The sequence below is a fragment of the Lissotriton helveticus genome, chromosome 4_1, assembly GCF_964261635.1.
Source record: "Lissotriton helveticus chromosome 4_1, aLisHel1.1, whole genome shotgun sequence".
NCBI lineage: Eukaryota > Metazoa > Chordata > Amphibia > Caudata > Salamandridae > Lissotriton > Lissotriton helveticus.
Genome location: NC_136063.1, coordinates 1586486870 through 1586503636, shown reverse-complemented (window position 1 = coordinate 1586503636; position 16767 = coordinate 1586486870). Strand labels below are relative to the sequence as shown.

The window sequence follows — 16767 nt, the reverse complement described above, 5'->3', positions numbered from 1 at the left end:
TTGGTAGACGCCAAGTTCCTGAGTACCTTCGATTTGATGAGGGTACTTGCAGATTGCCTTAACTGAGGGGGCCAAGGAGAGGTCCGTATTCTCCACCCGAGGGGGCCACTTTCAATTTATAGTGATGCCTTTTGGCTTAAAGAATGCCTCTACCACCTTTCAGAGGCTGGTCAACCAGGTCCTGTGTGGATTAGAGCTTACCGAGTTAACATTGTCTCTTTAGCTCTAGCTGGACTGCCTAACTGCACCACCTCCAGGCAGTGCTTTGAGCCATTCAAAGAGCAGGCCTTACTATCAAGTTTGACACCCTGAATGAAGTCATGTGCACCGTACCAGTGCTCAATGCACCAGACTTCTCCAAGGAATTAGTAGTGCAGACAGATTCTTGCGAGCATGGTATTGGGGCAGTCCTCTCTGACCTAAATGATAAGGGCTCGGACCAGTCTGTAGCCTTCATCAGCAGGAGGCTACTCCCCAGGGAACAGAGGTAGAGCCCAATTGAAAGGAAAGCATTTGCAGTAGTCTGGGCACTGAAGAAGTTGAAACCATGCATGTTTTGGCTCACTCCCAGGTTCAGACTGACCCCAGAAGACTGATGCAGATAAGGGGTGAGAATCCCAAACTGGTGGGGGGGTCCTTCTCCCTACAGGGAATTAATTTTATAGTGGAACATCACCCTGAACAAGCCAATGCGGATGGTCTTACCAGGTTTTTCTGCCTTAGCGATGAGAACTCCCATGAGGGTGGATAATTCTCCCCGCTCTCTGCTGGAGGGTAAAGGGGTGGCCTTCTGGAAATTATCACCTTGTGCTTGGTCTTCACCGCAGATGTTATCCCTCACCACCATATTTTTGCTGAACCTGTTTTTGTTGGCATTAGAACTCAGCCCATTTTGCCCCTGATAACCAGTAGAAAAGTGTCTGTGTTCCCCCTTCCTAACATGGTAAAATTGGTATACACCTAATGGGCAGGTTAATTTACTTATGAGTCCATAGTAAATGTTACTTCATGCACCCAGGGTTGGTAAATGAAATGCTACAAGTGGGATGTAGCACTTGTTGTGCCACCCACTAAAGTAGCATTGTAAAACAGGTCTCAGGCCTGCCATTGCAGCATGTAGTCCAGTTTTAAACTACCAATTTGACCTGGCCAAATAAACATTTTGCCAGGCTGTAGCCTTACTATTAAATACTTATAAAAGTCACCCCCTAAAGTAGGCCCCTTAATGCTCATAGGGATGGGTGCATGGCATTTAAAAAATGTGTACTTACATTTTACGTGTTTTGGTAGTGAAAAACTTCCAAAGTCGCTTTTCATGCTAGCAAGGCTATCTCTCCCATAGATCAACACTGGGTGGCCTTATTACACTTACCAAGTGATTATTTCATTTTGAAAGCAGATAAATACGTCTTCCATTCATTTGAATTTCAATTTAAAACCCTCTTTAATGGTAAAATTTAATTTGTAATTATTAGTCGGAAAATGCCACTTTTTAGAAAGCTAGCATTTTTCTGCCTAAACCAAATATACCTTTCTGCCAGTGTCCAAGGTCACAGGACTGGTAATGTGTCTCCTGGGGTGTGATGTGATGTGTATTCCTCCCAGACAGGGGAAAACGGGCCTTAGGTGAGGACAAGGGTGTTCCTCTCCTAAGCAGGGTTGTGCTCAGCTTTTCCTAAGCTTTGAAGGTCAGCTGGAGGGTTGTGCCCACCACCCTCATGACTTATGAAGGTAGCTGGATTGTCATTGGCAAATGCAGCCCACGCCTGGGCCTTCCTACTCTTTGTCCCGCTAGACAGATTGAGGTCAAAGCCAGGGAAGGGGTAAGAACAATTAGACAATTTAGGGGTAGACAAAGGCGGTGAAAGTACATACCTGTTGGCACTGGGTATAGAGGTGACACCCTAAGGAACCTCTCATCAGAACAGTCCTGGGGCTGTGGAAACTCAAAAAGACAGCCCTGCTGTTAGAAGCTGAAAGGTAGACTGGGCCAGTGTGTCTTGTACCCAGGATCCCAGAATTGACTCCAAGGGGCAGTTGCGACTGCCCGGCAACAATTGAACTTGCCTGGATCCTGCTACTGGCGATGGTCTTGACCCCTAAGAGGTGCCCACTCTCAGGTCCTGGACTCTTAGTTAGCTGGTGTCAGACTGCACTCCTTCAACCTAAAGGCTGTCTAAGGTATTTAATTCAATCCTTTATGTCAGGGTACACTTGACAATCCTGAGGTTCTGGGCTCTTGGCATAAAAAAAGAACCAACACTGTTCTCCTTGCGAACATGAGCTCAATGGGAGCTGCATGTAACTGCTGAAGCAATCTTCCTGGCCATAGACTCTAGAACTCACCTGCACAGTGCTCTTTGCATTGATAACAACTGCCCTGCGTTTCCTGCCAACGTGAAGCTCTGACCGACAACCAGCTCTTTGTGCCTCCAATGAATACACCGCTAATGGAACGGAATGAAGTTAGAAGGTAAACCATCCACCAGGACCAACTTGGTATCTGCATCTTACACCCGAAATTGCAATCGGCCTAAACTTTTGACTTTGACTGGTCCAGTATGAGGAGATAAATGCAATTGGCGCGTTGTGCTCCTTGGTGCTATTTTTACTTTAAATTAAAAAAATTCAAATCTCTGGTTTCATTTATTGAATTTTTGATGTTTGGTTGTCATTTTATTTATGAAAACGTCCTTTATATGTCTTAATTGGCTTGGGATTTTTTTGGTGTGGTGTTGTCACTATATTGCTGTTTGCGTGTTTCATATATACTGGTTTCATAAATACTTTAAACAGTGCATCTAAGTTAAACTTGACTGATTTTGTGCCATGCTACCAGAGGGTAGATCACAGTTATATTTAGTGCCTATTGTGGTTCTCCCTGACAAGAAATGTAATTATTTCCTGAGTGGGGCTCTCACCCCTCTCAACTACTAACGCAATTTCTTACAAACACTAATTAGCCATTTCTCTCTTTCTCCCCTAAACACTGTTGATACTCCACCCCTAATTAATTAAGGTAGATAGATAGGCATGAAAGGATGAATCCTGAACCTTATTGCTCAGATAGGATCATTAAGAAAACCTCTTCAGCAAGTTTCCCAGTTAACAGTATTTTTGCTTTTTTTTTAAGTAATAGTATCATTACAGAAAGCAAAAGTCATTAGTTAATCTACGCAATTAGTATAAAACCAGAATCATATTAATGCAAATTGTCCTGTACCTTTTAAGAAACTAAGCACAGCACATCTGAAAATCACTATTTTCCAACAAAACATTTCACTTCTACAACGGGGAACCCTGCATAAGCTCCTGTTTAAGCTGGGATGACAATTACAAGGGGTGTGATGTTTCTCATAACTGGAAATTGCCAAGAGTGATTATGGTTGCTTCTTCGGTGGGGTCCTACAGCGGACCCCACCGATCTCAAAAACTTCCGCCCCATCTCGCTCCTCCCTTTTCCTGCTAAAGTCATCGAGAAGATCGTCAACAGACAGCTGACCGCCTTCCAGTGGGACGAACGGATCCCTCGACCCCTCGCAGTCCGGCTTCAGAGCCAACCACAGCACCGAGACCGCCCTCATCGCAGCCACCAACGACATCCGGACCCTGCTCGACAAGGGGGAAACAGTGGCCCTCATCCTCCTGGACCTCTCTGCTGCGTTCGACACGGTCTGCCAGGTATACTCAGATGCGAGTCCCTTGCTCATTGCACCATCAGGATTCAAGCAAGCCGGGCCGACGACGCCTGAAATGTCAGAAACCGGTCCCCGGAAGCTTCTTTCCTTCCCAGTATAAGAATTGGCTTGGTAGTTTGGTTTGCCCTGTTCCCATCATGCACTGGGACAGGAACAGACTAATTTGCATATAGCCAAGTTCTGAGCTGGGATGGTGCAGTGAGCTAAAAAACGGTGATGGATCAAGCCCTGATCTTTGGACTGGGTAAGAGTGGTCTGCTTAATTCAGGCACTCTGTTCATCACCACCCCCTTTTCTGAATCATTTTGTCCACCATAAGCGTGGAAGGGTATACTCAGATGTGAGTCCCTTGCTCATTGCACCATCAGGATTCAAGCAAGCCGGGCTGACGACGCCTGAAATGGCAGAAACCGGTCCCCGGAAGCTTGTTTCCTTCCCAGTATAAGAATTGGCTTGGTAGTTTGGTTTGCCCTGTTCCCATCATGCACTGGGACAGGAACAGACTAATTTGCATATAGCCAAGTTCTGAGCTGGGATGGTGCAGTGAGCTAAAAAACGGTGATGGATCAAGCCCTGATCTTTGGACTGTGTAAGAGTGGTCTGCTTAATTCAGGCACTCTGTTCATCACCACCCCCTTTTCTGAATCACCGCACCCTAGTCCAGCGCCTCAGCAACATCGGTATCCAAGAGAAGGCACTGAAGTGGATCATCTTGTTCCTCGCCGGAAGAACACAAAGAGTCCACCTCCCCCCGTTTTGCTCCGAGGCCACCGAAGTCATCTGCGGCGTCCCGCAAGGATCTTCACTCAGCCCCACCCTCTTCAACATCTACATGAAACCTCTCGCAGCCATCGCACGCCAGCACAACCTCAACATCATCTCTTACGCCGACGACACCCAGCTGATCCTCTCCCTCACCAGAGACCCCGACACCGCCAGAACCTGCCTACACGAAGGGATGAAAGACGTCACCGAGTGGATGAAGGACAGCCGCCTGAAACTGAACTCGGACAAGACGGAAGTCCTCATCCTGGGATCTTCGCCCTCCGCCTGGGACGACTCCTGGTGGCCCCCAGCCCTGGGCACCGCACCCAAGCCAACCGACCACGCACGCAACCTGGGCTTCATCCTGGACCCCTCCCTCTCGATGACCAGACAAGTCAACGCCGTCTCCTCATCGTGCTTCAACACCCTGCGTATGCTTCGCAAGATCTTCCGCTGGATCCCGACCGAGACCAGGAAGACTGTCACCCAGGCACTCGTCACCAGCCGACTGGACTACGGAAACGCCCTCTACGCCGGAACCACAGCCAAGCTACAGAAAAGACTCCAGCGCATCCAGAACGCCTCCGCCCGACTCATCCTGGATGTCCCCCGACGCAGCCACATCTCCAGCCACCTGAGGAACCTGCACTGGCTCCCCGTCGACAAGAGGATCACGTTCCGGCTCCTCACCCACGCACACAAGTCTCTCCACGACCTGGGCCCCAAGTACCTCAACGACCGCCTGACCTTCTACACGCCCACCCGCCAGCTACGGTCCACCAGCCTCGCCCTCGCAGCCGTACCACGCATCCAAAGAGCCACCGCCGGAGGAAGATCCTTCTCTTACCTGGCTGCCAAGACTTGGAACTCCCTCCCCATCCACCTTCGGCTGACCCAGGACCATCTCGCCTTCAGGAAACAACTCAAGACCTGGCTGTTCGAGCAGTAGCATACCCCTCCCCCCAAGCGCCTTGAGACCCTCCCGGGTGAGTAGTGCGCTATACAAATGGCATGATTGATTGATTGTTAAATGTCCGCAGGTCAAGCTGTCCAGAATTTAACAAGGGTAAAGGCAATCTGTTTGTTATTCCCCAAAAGGTCAAAATAGGTGATAGTAACCACATCCAATAAATTCCAAACACCTTGGTGCCAGATATTTATCAGATGCGATAATTATTAGCATAGTTGTAATCATACACAGAGTGTTGTTATAACGAATGTCATGACAGTCAGAAAGTCTCCCTCTTGACATAGGAGCAGGAAGCAGTTATGAAATTCCATTAACATATTATTCTTTGTAGTTGTGTTGTTGCCAAGGGGTCCCATGACTTGTATGTCCTGACTTTTAGTTAAAAAAACTTTGAATGCTGAGATTTTAGAGCCATTACTTACAATGCTAAAACAGAAACTACAGTTCCCATAATGCAACGGTACTGTTGGCTAAAAAGGCAGACCCAGACCACATATCATACATGCTAAGAGCCTCTTGGCAGCCATGCAGTGAAATTAAGATATTGCATGAGCCACAAGAACAGTAAAACACTGAGTAGAGTCCAAAGGCTGTGTTTTTTCAATATTGCTGAAGTTGTGTTTGCGGGAACCGCAGGTACATCCCCAATGAGGCACACCGAAGAATGATCACACAAAAGTGCTTCGTTTCTTTCTAGAATTTTTCACGTTTTATTTTCTTAAGAATTACTTCATTTGAGAGTTGTTTGTAGTTTACTGATATTTAAAGCATATCAAGAGACAACATCATTATGCATCCGAACTGTGATATCCTATGCATTTCGGGCTGATGGGCCCTTGGTCACGGATAAGCCGAGGAGGAAGAGTAAAGAAAGACGAGTGTAAGGGATGACGCTCAAGCATATAGCGTGAATAGTGTGTACAAAGTGCTCATAGTGCGATTAAAAAAGACGGATAATATGTTGTGGATGACGTGAAAAAATAGTAACCAAAAGTGATAAAGAACGGATAAAGAAACATAGTTAACTCGTAACTAAAATACAACAATTCCTACTGATGGGAAACATGTAGGTCTAGAACACAAACTTTAACTTTAAAGCCGACGTGGGCGTGCTCCGTACACAAACGGTTGCGTGATGGTTTAAAGCTTGCAGAATAGCGCGTTAGCATGCACTTACTTCAGGATGAAGAACATAACAGCGTATAAACGCGTGCTCACTCGACTTAGCGGCCGGTTGTCTAATGTGTCAGGAAATGAAGTGACACATTAGACATCCTGACACATTAGACAACCGGCCGCTAAGTCGAGTGAGCACGCGTTTATACGCTGTTATGTTCTTCATCCTGAAGTAAGTGCATGCTAACGCGCTATTCTGCAAGCTTTAAACCATCACGCAACCGTTTGTGTACGGAGCACGCCCACGTCGGCTTTAAAGTTAAAGTTTGTGTTCTAGACCTACATGTTTCCCATCAGTAGGAATTGTTGTATTTTAGTTACGAGTTAACTATGTTTCTTTATCCGTTCTTTATCACTTTTGGTTACTATTTTTTCACGTCATCCACAACATATTATCCGTCTTTTTTAATCGCACTATGAGCACTTTGTACACACTATTCACGCTATATGCTTGAGCGTCATCCCTTACACTCGTCTTTCTTTACTCTTCCTCCTCAGCTTATCCGTGACCAAGGGCCCATCAGCCCGAAATGCATAGGATATCACAGTTCGGATGCATAATGATGTTGTCTCTTGATATGCTTTAAATATCAGTAAACTACAAACAACTCTCAAATGAAGTAATTCTTAAGAAAATAAAACGTGAAAAATTCTAGAAAGAAACGAAGCACTTTTGTGTGATCATTCTTCGGTGTGCCTCATTGGGGATGTACCTGCGGTTCCCGCAAACACAACTTCAGTAGTATCTAGTGGTGTGAAGACGGACAACACCACCCGGTGAGAGCACCCTAAAATTGCAACAACTTTTGCAAGAACCCCCCGAGTAACTTTGCTGTGCACCTCCCAAACCTTTGTTTTTTCAATATTGTCAATGCGGGGGAGTTAATTCTAGACATTTAGTTTAAAGGAAAAACATACCCTTAATAGGGTCTAATTCAAAAGTCCCAATTCTCGTGCCACGTAGTTCCCTTTGTATGCAATTTCATAGAAAAACGATTTAATGGAAGAGCATTTCTGAGAAACCATTTCATCTAAATGGTTTAATTAACATTTTCAGAATAAATAACATATACCATTTCATAGAAACCAATTCTATTTTTTTAATTGGCTTCTGCAAACTCATTTTTAAGGTGTAAATGAAATGGTTGCAGGTCTTACTTTCAGAAACATTGCCTCTAAGGTATTTTATGTAATCCTTTGTCAGGGGACATTATTTTGGATTTATATATTTTGCATTGTCAAACAATTACTTTGGAAGCTTTTAATTTGCTGAACCCTCACCACCCATAGTAACCATCCATCTCTGCCCCCTAAAAATTCCTTCCCACGCATAAAATGCACCGATCCCTGAACCCTAAAAACCCTTTCTATTCCTAAACTCTACCCAACTCTTAACCTAAAACTCCATCACCACCCTTAAACTGCAACCATTCCTGAACCCTAAAAAAACCATTTCTATGCCTAAACCCCACCTATCCATAATTCCTTAAAATCCTGCACCACCACTAAACTCCACTATTCCTGAACCCTAAAGAACCTCACCACCCCTGAAAACCACCCAACCATGGCTCCTAAAACATCTGACTGCCCCCAAGCTCTCCCATCCTATAACCTTTAAAACCCCCACCACCCAAACCTCCACACAATGTGAAATATGAGCATACTTATAGAGCGCAGCTGTCACCCAAAGGGTATCCTGGCGCTTTGACCATAAACATTACCAACAGATGTTAAACGCTACACTGCTCTCGGGAAGAGGTAGCTTTTGAGATCCTTTTTAAAAGACAAAAGATCCTGCTTGCACCTTAGAGACAGAGGTAGGGAGTTCCAAAGTTTGGTGGCCGTAAAGCTGAAAGAGCGGCCGCCCATCCTCACCCTTTTTATCCTGGGAACTGTGACCAGGAAGGCCGAAGAGGATCTCAAAAGTCTAGCAGTAGAGTACCAGGAGAATAGATCTTGCAACATCACTGGACCCAGCCCATGCAGGGCTCTAAAAACCAGACAAGAGGATTTGAAGCAGATCCGTTTTTGAACCGGAAGCCAATGAAGATCTGAGAGCGCAAGAGAGGACGAGGCAGACCGTGGTCGCGAAAGAGCTAGCTTGGCTGCTATGTTCTGCACCCGCTGCAGCTTCATGACCAAGGTGTTAGGAGCCCCCAGAAGCAGTGCATTACAGTAGTCTAATCTACTGAGGATGATACTACGCACTGCTTCCGTCCTTGCCGAGTGGGGGGAGTAGCGGAAGAATTTTCCGCAACATGCGGAGCAGTAACATGCAAGTCGCCGTGGTTTTATTGACAAAGCCATCCAGCTGGAGGCTAGGCCCAAGCAGGACGCCTAAGTTGCGGACAGATTTTGCCGCCGCTACAGAGCCTAGGGTAGAAACAGGCCAAAATCCCTCGGGTAAAGGACGGGGCATTCGGTCCAATGAGCAATTGAGAACTTCGGTCTTTGCTCCATTAAACTGGAGCGAGTTCTGACGTAACCAGTCCGCCACTACAGTCATGCAGCGGTGAAAGGATTCCAAAGAGACCGCTTCCCTGCCCTCAAAAGAAAAAATAAGTTGAGTGTCATCGGCATAGTTGATAACAGACATGCCAAATGACTTAATCAAACTTATTAGAGGGCGAAGATATAAATTAAAAAGAATCGGGCTGATTGCAGAGCCCTGCGGCACACCCTGAGTTACATCTCTTACTACTGATCGAAAAGGCGGCAAGGCCACAGATTGCTGCCTATTGCAGAGGTAAGAGGCCAGCCAGTCCAGGGCCAGGCCGGTCACCCCGGACTCCAGGAGCCTGCCAAGTAGAACCGCATGGTCAACCGTATCGAACGCGGCCGACATGTCGAGTAGCACCAAAAACGCCGCTACTCCCATGTCGACACGCGAACGCAGGTCGTCCAAAACGGTCACCAAGGCAGACTCCGTGCCGTGGGCCGGCCTGAATCCAAATTGGGCCACGTCCCTAACACTAAAAACCCTTCACTTTCCCCAAAACTCTACCTATAACTGAACCTTAAAAATACTCTGCAGCCCTAAACTCCACCATCCATAAAACTTTTTTAAAAAACCTCAGCACTGCTATATGCCACCCATCCATAAACCACAACAAAACCTTGCTACCCTAAACCTCACCCATGCCTGATTCCTAAATAACCCTCACCATCCATCCCTGAATCCTTAAAACACCTCATCGACACTAAACATCACCCATTCCTGCACTGAAAAAACCTTACTACCCCAAATCTTCAGCCAATATGTGATTCTGGATGTTTCCTTAATATTAATCTTCCCTTTAATATGTTTCCTTTAATTTTAGATTTATTTGTATCTCCTTAAATTTACCTTTTCTTAAAATTGTTTTTCCATAATTTGGTTTCCTCTGCACTGATACTTAAGTACGTCCCCAGAGCCGCATGCAGCTCTCCGGACCTTTGATATGCGGCCTCCTGGTCAAAAGGAGCCTTGGGCTGCTGTTTACTCAACTTGGTAGTAACATTAAAAAGATGTTACACAGGCAAGAATTTATTGAAAGGATAAGTGAAAGAAAGGAAGTAACTAGGGTGCTCTGCACCTCTTAACTTAAACACTTTAATTTTTAAACCCATCCTGCATGCAAGTGTTTTATAAAGTCTCTTCAAAATTCAAAAAATGTATTTCATTAAATACAGAACAGTTTCTCCTTAGTAATTCAGATATCAGTGAGTTGAGAAGCATTTTTTGTTTAAAGTTAAAGTTTTCAAACATGAACTTAAAAACATTGATTCTTCCCCCACCCGGACAACAATGCCAACATTTAATTAAGAGTGAAGTCAGTTATGTGCATCCTCTCTGTGGCCTGAGTTCCCATTGTACATGAGCATTATAATTTAATAAATCAAACACAGGAGAGGATTTTGTAAAGCTCACATCCTGAAGTCATATATTTCGAGGTCTTTGTATATGTGCAGTGGCGGCCGATACAGGTAAGAGATGGTAGGCAGGGCGGGGAGGGAGACATACAACGGGATAAGTTAAATTATTATTATTTTTTTTAAATAAAACCACTTACCTTATGCTCGCCAAATCACCGAGTTGTCGATGCAGCGAGCTCAAGGTAAGTGTTTTTTTCTTAATTAGCTTATCCCGTCAGATGTTGATTTCCATGACCCCCGCCCTGCCCCACCGGTCTTACCTGTGCCAGCTGCGACTGTCTATGTGATAATAAAGAAAAAGATGGGAAAGTGAAAACAATTGCCTAGGATCACACAATGTGGTAAAGTGGGGAAGTTAGGATTTCTGTTTTCACATTGTATAATTCAGTCACTAGACATATATATGCTTCGCTTCCCCTATACCCACTGCACCACAAACACCGCCACGCCAAAGCTCCTGCCCTGAATACCACAGCGCTGGCATCAATACGCCCTCGGTCACACCACATACCAAACATTTTGATCCCGGAAAAAATGTTTGTGAATATCCATGCTCTAATGTGAGTTCTCAATTTTCGTTTTCCCATTACATGCATTATTAATAGCAAAAATTCTTATTTATATTTACCAGGTCATGAGTGACTAATTAAAATTATATTATTACCCAGATGAATCCAGTGCTACTATACCGCAATAAACAGCCATCAGACGGATGAAAGACTAAGGAATCTTTGCAGTGACTCAAATACATTCATGACCTCTACATCGCCACACATTTCCTCGGCGAGCAATCACCTCAATGAATTATCCTAGCAACTCTGCATGTCAAAACTACATGTCCCAGAATGCAGCGTCATATATGCTAGAAAACAAAATAGTCAATTTGGGGGAACTCGGGTTCTTTTTGGGTGGAAATTGCTTGCATGTTGATGAACATTATTTAAAGAAGTTCCAGAAAGACTGGAATGTTGCCACACTCATAAGTAATAATTTCTAACCTCAACTCACTGCGTCAGAACGAAAGCCGTGACGCCAGCAGCTGCCCCCAGGCGGCTTGTCTCCGTGCCTGAGGAAATATGATGAAATGACCCTTCGCTGGCCCGCGCACAATCAAGCTGGTTTGGATTTGCAGCTGTTTTTGTCGGTTCCTTCCTCACACGTGATTAAAAAGAACCTCTTTCGCACCTGTGTTGTGCGAGGATTGTTCCTAGTCTGGAGCATGGAAAAAGTCGAACTCGAGATGGAGGCAGCTGTGAATGTACCCGAGAGTGGTGGCACGCCTCTGCCAAAGGTCACTCAGGAAACTGGGGGACAAAAAGGCTTTGTTTTGTGCCCCCAACCATCGCTCTTATTGCAGAAGCCGCCGGTCGCACTGAGGCAGAATATTGGTAAGCGAACACTAGTAGCGTCTAATTCGAGCAAGCAGTCCTTTCAGCTGCCCCTCGGTGCACATTTACATACTTGTTTGCCGCGTGCTTCATGCACGTGTGTTTGAGTACACGAGCGACTTTTCTATAAATTCACATATTTGTAGAAAGAAAGTCGTATTTGTTTGTCAAACGTTTCACTTCTTTACAAATAGATGTACAATGACCAGATACAGAGATGTTCCTTTATATCCAGAGCATATGTCTGAGTTTGGAAGATGAGCAGCAGAGTCTTACATTTCCTAGGTCCGTTCGTGAGTGTAGCTTATTCAGTCAAGGTTTATTCTTTGTATTCTGGGATTTGTAGTCCAGAGTTTGCAGTGGAATGCAGATTAAAAGCCAATGTTTAATGAAATATTCACACATTGAGCTGGTTGGAAACCTAAGAACACCGCAGCAAAGTCCCTCTTGCGCACTCCAACTAGAGCTTGACCCCATGACGGTGTGGTGACCTTTCGCCAATCCTGTTTTTTAAGAGTGCTTAGTTTTGCCAGATAAGTACGTCATTGTGATGCACTTGAAAGCCAATGACTGGCAATTAGTCGTCCAGATGACATTAATTCTTGTCATAACCATAAACATATCGGGGCCGGTACTTTAATACCTCCAATTAATTGTATAAATCTGCAAGTCCTGCTGTAAATTGTGGTGCAACGTGATTGTATAAGCTGCTGCTTTCGGGTGACGCATTTATGAATTTGCTTCAGTTCCATGGTTGTTAAACAGTGTTTAATTTGTGAAGGTGGTGCAAACAAAAATCTAATTTCTGGGCACACTGTATTTATAATCGGACTTTGACCCAGAGCGAGAAAGGAAGAAAGAAGGGGGAAGATAAGAAAACAATGACCAAGAGAGAAAAGAGGGGCGAACAAGCATTGGCAAGGCCAATATGTTTCACTTGTTTTCAGAGATTTCATTGTATTATGTGTACCCACTAGTCAACGCTTGTTATTGATGCTATGCAAAGTGGTTCTTGTTTACAATAGAATGGCATTTACATAGGGTTTGCAGCCTAAGCTCTGCGGTTTAAAAACTCCGCCTGCTGAACAGTATTATACTCACTCTGTGGTACTGCGGAAGCTGGAGTTCCCTGTCCAGGATTTTCACCTGCGGCTGCGGGATTACATGTACATCTCTGCAGCAGGTACAAACGTTCAGCAGTATCTCTCCAGTTAAAAAGAAGTACTGCTCTGTGTAAGAAACACAATCCTTCTCAGGGTGAACCACTATAGCCACTAAATTACTGTGAGCTCAACCCTCTGGTAGCTATGGCACAGAGGAGAGAGGCTTAACTTAGCGGCATATGTAAAGTATTTATTCAGTAATAAAGTCACAACACAAGAAAAATCTCAAACAATTTAGAAAAATAGGTTACATGTTAATACATAAATCAACAAACCAGTGAGGTGAGCCAGAGTAGCTTTTTTTTTTTTAAACATGTTATATTAAATTAAAAATGGTGCCTAAATAAGTTAAATGCCAACCATGGTCAACTGGTCATGGTAAACCTGGACCTAGGTGTGTTCTGAGGCCCACTGGAATGGTTTACAAGTTGGATACCGAAAACAGGCCCAACCTGAGCAGAGGTTTTAACTTGGGACTTACTCTCAAGAATGGAAGTCAAACATCTTCAGCAGAGAAAGGCAGCAGGGAGTAGCTAAGGAGGGATCCACTAGACCAGATAAGCGTTGGATGTGATCCTGGAGAAGCAGTTGGTTTTTTGCCTCAAAAGCTCCAAGCGGGAGCAATTAGAACTTCGTAATCAGGAAAAGTCCCTCACAGTCGGATACTTTTAAAACCTTCACCCAATGAGGACTTTTTTGTTCTCGTGTGGTCACTTTTGTGGGATTTAAAAAAAAAAAATGTTTTTATGAACTGAGATTCCTCCAGTGGGGCAAGACTACAGGCTATAGCCAAAGGGGACTCCAAATGGTGGGGTACAGTCTCCTCGGGGTCCCGCTGCAGAGGATTTGTAATTGTGAAATAGCTCAAAGCAGAAAAAAGCTAAAGTTTTAGCAAGCGTCAACACACCTTGGTTGGATCAGTTTGGCATGTTTGTCCCGGTTCTCAAGAGATCTTTGGAGTAGAAGGTTTCTAAGTTCCAGGTTTTCAGGAGTGGTAGGAGATGCTCAGGAACAGATATTGGTTTGCGGGGGGGTCAGGACTCACTCCAGCAGAGGCCAACCGAGTATCCATGGCAAGCCAATTGAAGCTTGTGTGGCCCTGTAGCTTTAACAGGGGGTAGCTTAATGACCGACCCTTGGTGTCGTCTTCTGTGTTCTTAGAGCAGGTCCAGTTCTTAAGGGCTCCTCTCAGGTATCCAAGAGCAGGTTTAGTCTTCCTCTGTTCCTACTCAAGTTCAGGAGTGGTCTGAGGAGGGTACTGGAGGTGCCACATTTATACCTGGTAACAGCTTGTCGGTGGGGGGAACGGAGGGCCCTGGCTTCTCCCTAACCAATGGGGTACCCACTTCAGTATTTCCTGCGTGCCATATTACAAACAATCCCACATTGCCCCTCTCCAACATGGTGATTCCCTTCTCCCCTAATGCAGAGCCTGTGTGTCCACTCCAGAGGTGTAGCCCGGGAAATGAGCATCCCCTCCTCTGTGGTCACTCTAAACCAGTTGTGAGGGCAGTTCCACTCCCACTGCAATTGAAGCCTGTCTGACTGGGGAAAGAAAAGAAGGGGCCTGTGTAGGTGTTATCTCCCTATGGCAGGGGAGTCCTCTTTTAAGTAAAGTAAATTCCTGGGCACGGCCAAATGGCCATCCTGTCAGATGAATAAAAATAACACCCCACACCCAGGTCTTTGTCTCTGCTCTGGCAGCAGTTTTCTCACCTCATTTCTGTTATGAGCACTCAAAGGGATGCAACTGGAGGCTAAGGCAGAGAAAGGGTAACTTTCTAAAAGTACCTTTTCCTTATTATTTATTATAATCTGACTTTACGTTGAAAATAGTTCAATAGTAAAACCTATTTCCCTGTGGGCTAGACAGCCTTCCTACAGTGGAAATAGCCTTTGGGTGCTAGTGACTGAAAGGACATGTTACAATTAAACCTCCACATATCCTACTTTATAATATCATGCTCTCTGCTATGGGCTCTGCGGACTACATAGGGATGACTTCATAATATCAATAAAGGGAGGTATTGACCTTTCTAAAGGGTTTGTTTTTACAGGTTAAATTGCTTTTTGTTTACACTGCCCCTGTAGAGGATGGCCCACTAGATGAGGCAACCCACTAGTGGCATTTAACGTACAGGCCCTGGGTACACATTGTACCATATTTTAAGGACATATACAAGGTAAGTATGCCAATTAAAAGTATACTGATTCAACCATGTAAAAAGAGAGGTGGGGGCACACATGCACTTTACTACTTGTTAGCAGGGGTAAAGTTATGTTATGTTATGTTATGTTATGCGTTTTTATTAGGCGCACAGATGCTCCAGCCAAGGAGCGTCCTGGCAGAAAAAATAAGGTTCAGCGAAAAGGTGAAAATCCAGGTTGATCATAAAAAAGCAGGTTTCTTACACTCTGCATGATCCTTTATTAATATTGGTATCACCGGGTGTCGTGTCTTGAGGGCAATAACGACAAACACCAGTAGTGTGTATTCAGGAGGTTTATTCTTACTTCTTCCTTGTTCCCTGTCCCTACTCTAACTGACCCTTTCCTGTCTCGGCCCCTCCTCTTCCTACAACCCCGTAACTCCTCCTATCCCGTGCACATCATCACATCTCCCCCTTTGTTAACAAAAAAAGTTAACTAGTCCGATCACAGTTCTTCAATCAGTCTCTTTGGTTTGTGTATGTCTCTTCGAGGTAGGAGACGCATTCCAACCTCTGCAGGCGCATCTTCTATTTGCCTGTCAAGTCTCAGGGTTGGACTCGGTTGACTCAGTCCGTCGGCATCTCGTTGTGCTGGATCCCTCTCAAGTGTTTCTTTCATACCCGGGGTACATTTCTGAAAATGAGACACGTTTCGAGTAATCCGTCTTTTCTCAGATTCAGCGGTGGTCATGGTGCCTTTTTGCTGAGTGATGATCAACGGGTCTTCTCTGAACCGACAATCTGTCTTCTTGGCCTGCTCTTGTTTGGCCACTACACAGTCTCCTGTCCGAAGGGAGGGAGACTTGGCTCTCCGTCTAGTGTCTGCATATGTTTTCATCCTGCTTTTCCCCGCTTGATCAGCCAGCACTGTTTCTCGATGGGCGCGTGTTGGGGACACCGGTGTCGGAGCCCCTTCCCACGTCGGGATCCTTGTCCTAATGGGTCGCCCCAGCATGAGAGTGGCAGGACACTTTCCGGTGGTCGCATGTGGGGTAGTCCGATAAGCTCTCAGTACCTCATTGAGAGCCATTTGGAAATCCTTTTTTTCCAACGTGGCTTGTTGAAAAGTCTTTTTCAGAGTGGCCATGAACCGCTCAATGGTGCCATTGGCTTGTGGCCACAGCGGCGTGATCTTCCGATGTCGAAAGTTGAGATGCTTTGCGAATTCACTGAACTCATGACTGTTAAAGGGGGGACCATTGTCTGTTTTGAGTTCCTTGGGCACACCCCACGCCGCAAAGACCTCGTCTAATACAGCAATGGTGCTGGAGGCGTTGGTGGAAGACACAAACTGAGTGATTGGGAATCTTGAATATTCATCCATGATAGCCACCACATACCTGCCTGACTGGAGGGGTCCATATAAGTCCATGGCAAGTTCCTGCCATACCCCACTGGGTAATTTAGTAATTTGAAGAGGTGCCGGGGGGTCTCCAGGCTTGACCGGTTGGCACTGAGGGCAGTCCTTCACGGTGAGCTCTA

General features: G+C 45.4%; 1 protein-coding gene and 1 long non-coding RNA gene across 3 annotated transcripts in view; one reads left to right on the top strand and one right to left on the bottom strand.

Moving 5' to 3' along the window:
• LOC144827607 (uncharacterized) overlaps positions 1-11643 on the bottom strand; it is a 93452-nt gene extending 81809 nt beyond the window's left edge. The window contains exon 1 of one of the 2 annotated variants that reach the window (XR_013610266.1): positions 11523-11643. This is a non-coding gene — a long non-coding RNA (uncharacterized LOC144827607). The remainder of the gene's footprint in view (positions 1-11522) is intronic. The other variant, XR_013610267.1, reaches the window with a different exon arrangement.
• The window catches only part of LOC144827606 (mediator of RNA polymerase II transcription subunit 1-like), a 648236-nt gene continuing 643014 nt past the window's right edge, over positions 11546-16767 (top strand). The window contains exon 1 of the mRNA XM_078685852.1: positions 11546-11912. Coding sequence (XP_078541978.1) covers positions 11609-11912 — 304 coding nt within the window. The 5' untranslated portion in view covers positions 11546-11608. The remainder of the gene's footprint in view (positions 11913-16767) is intronic.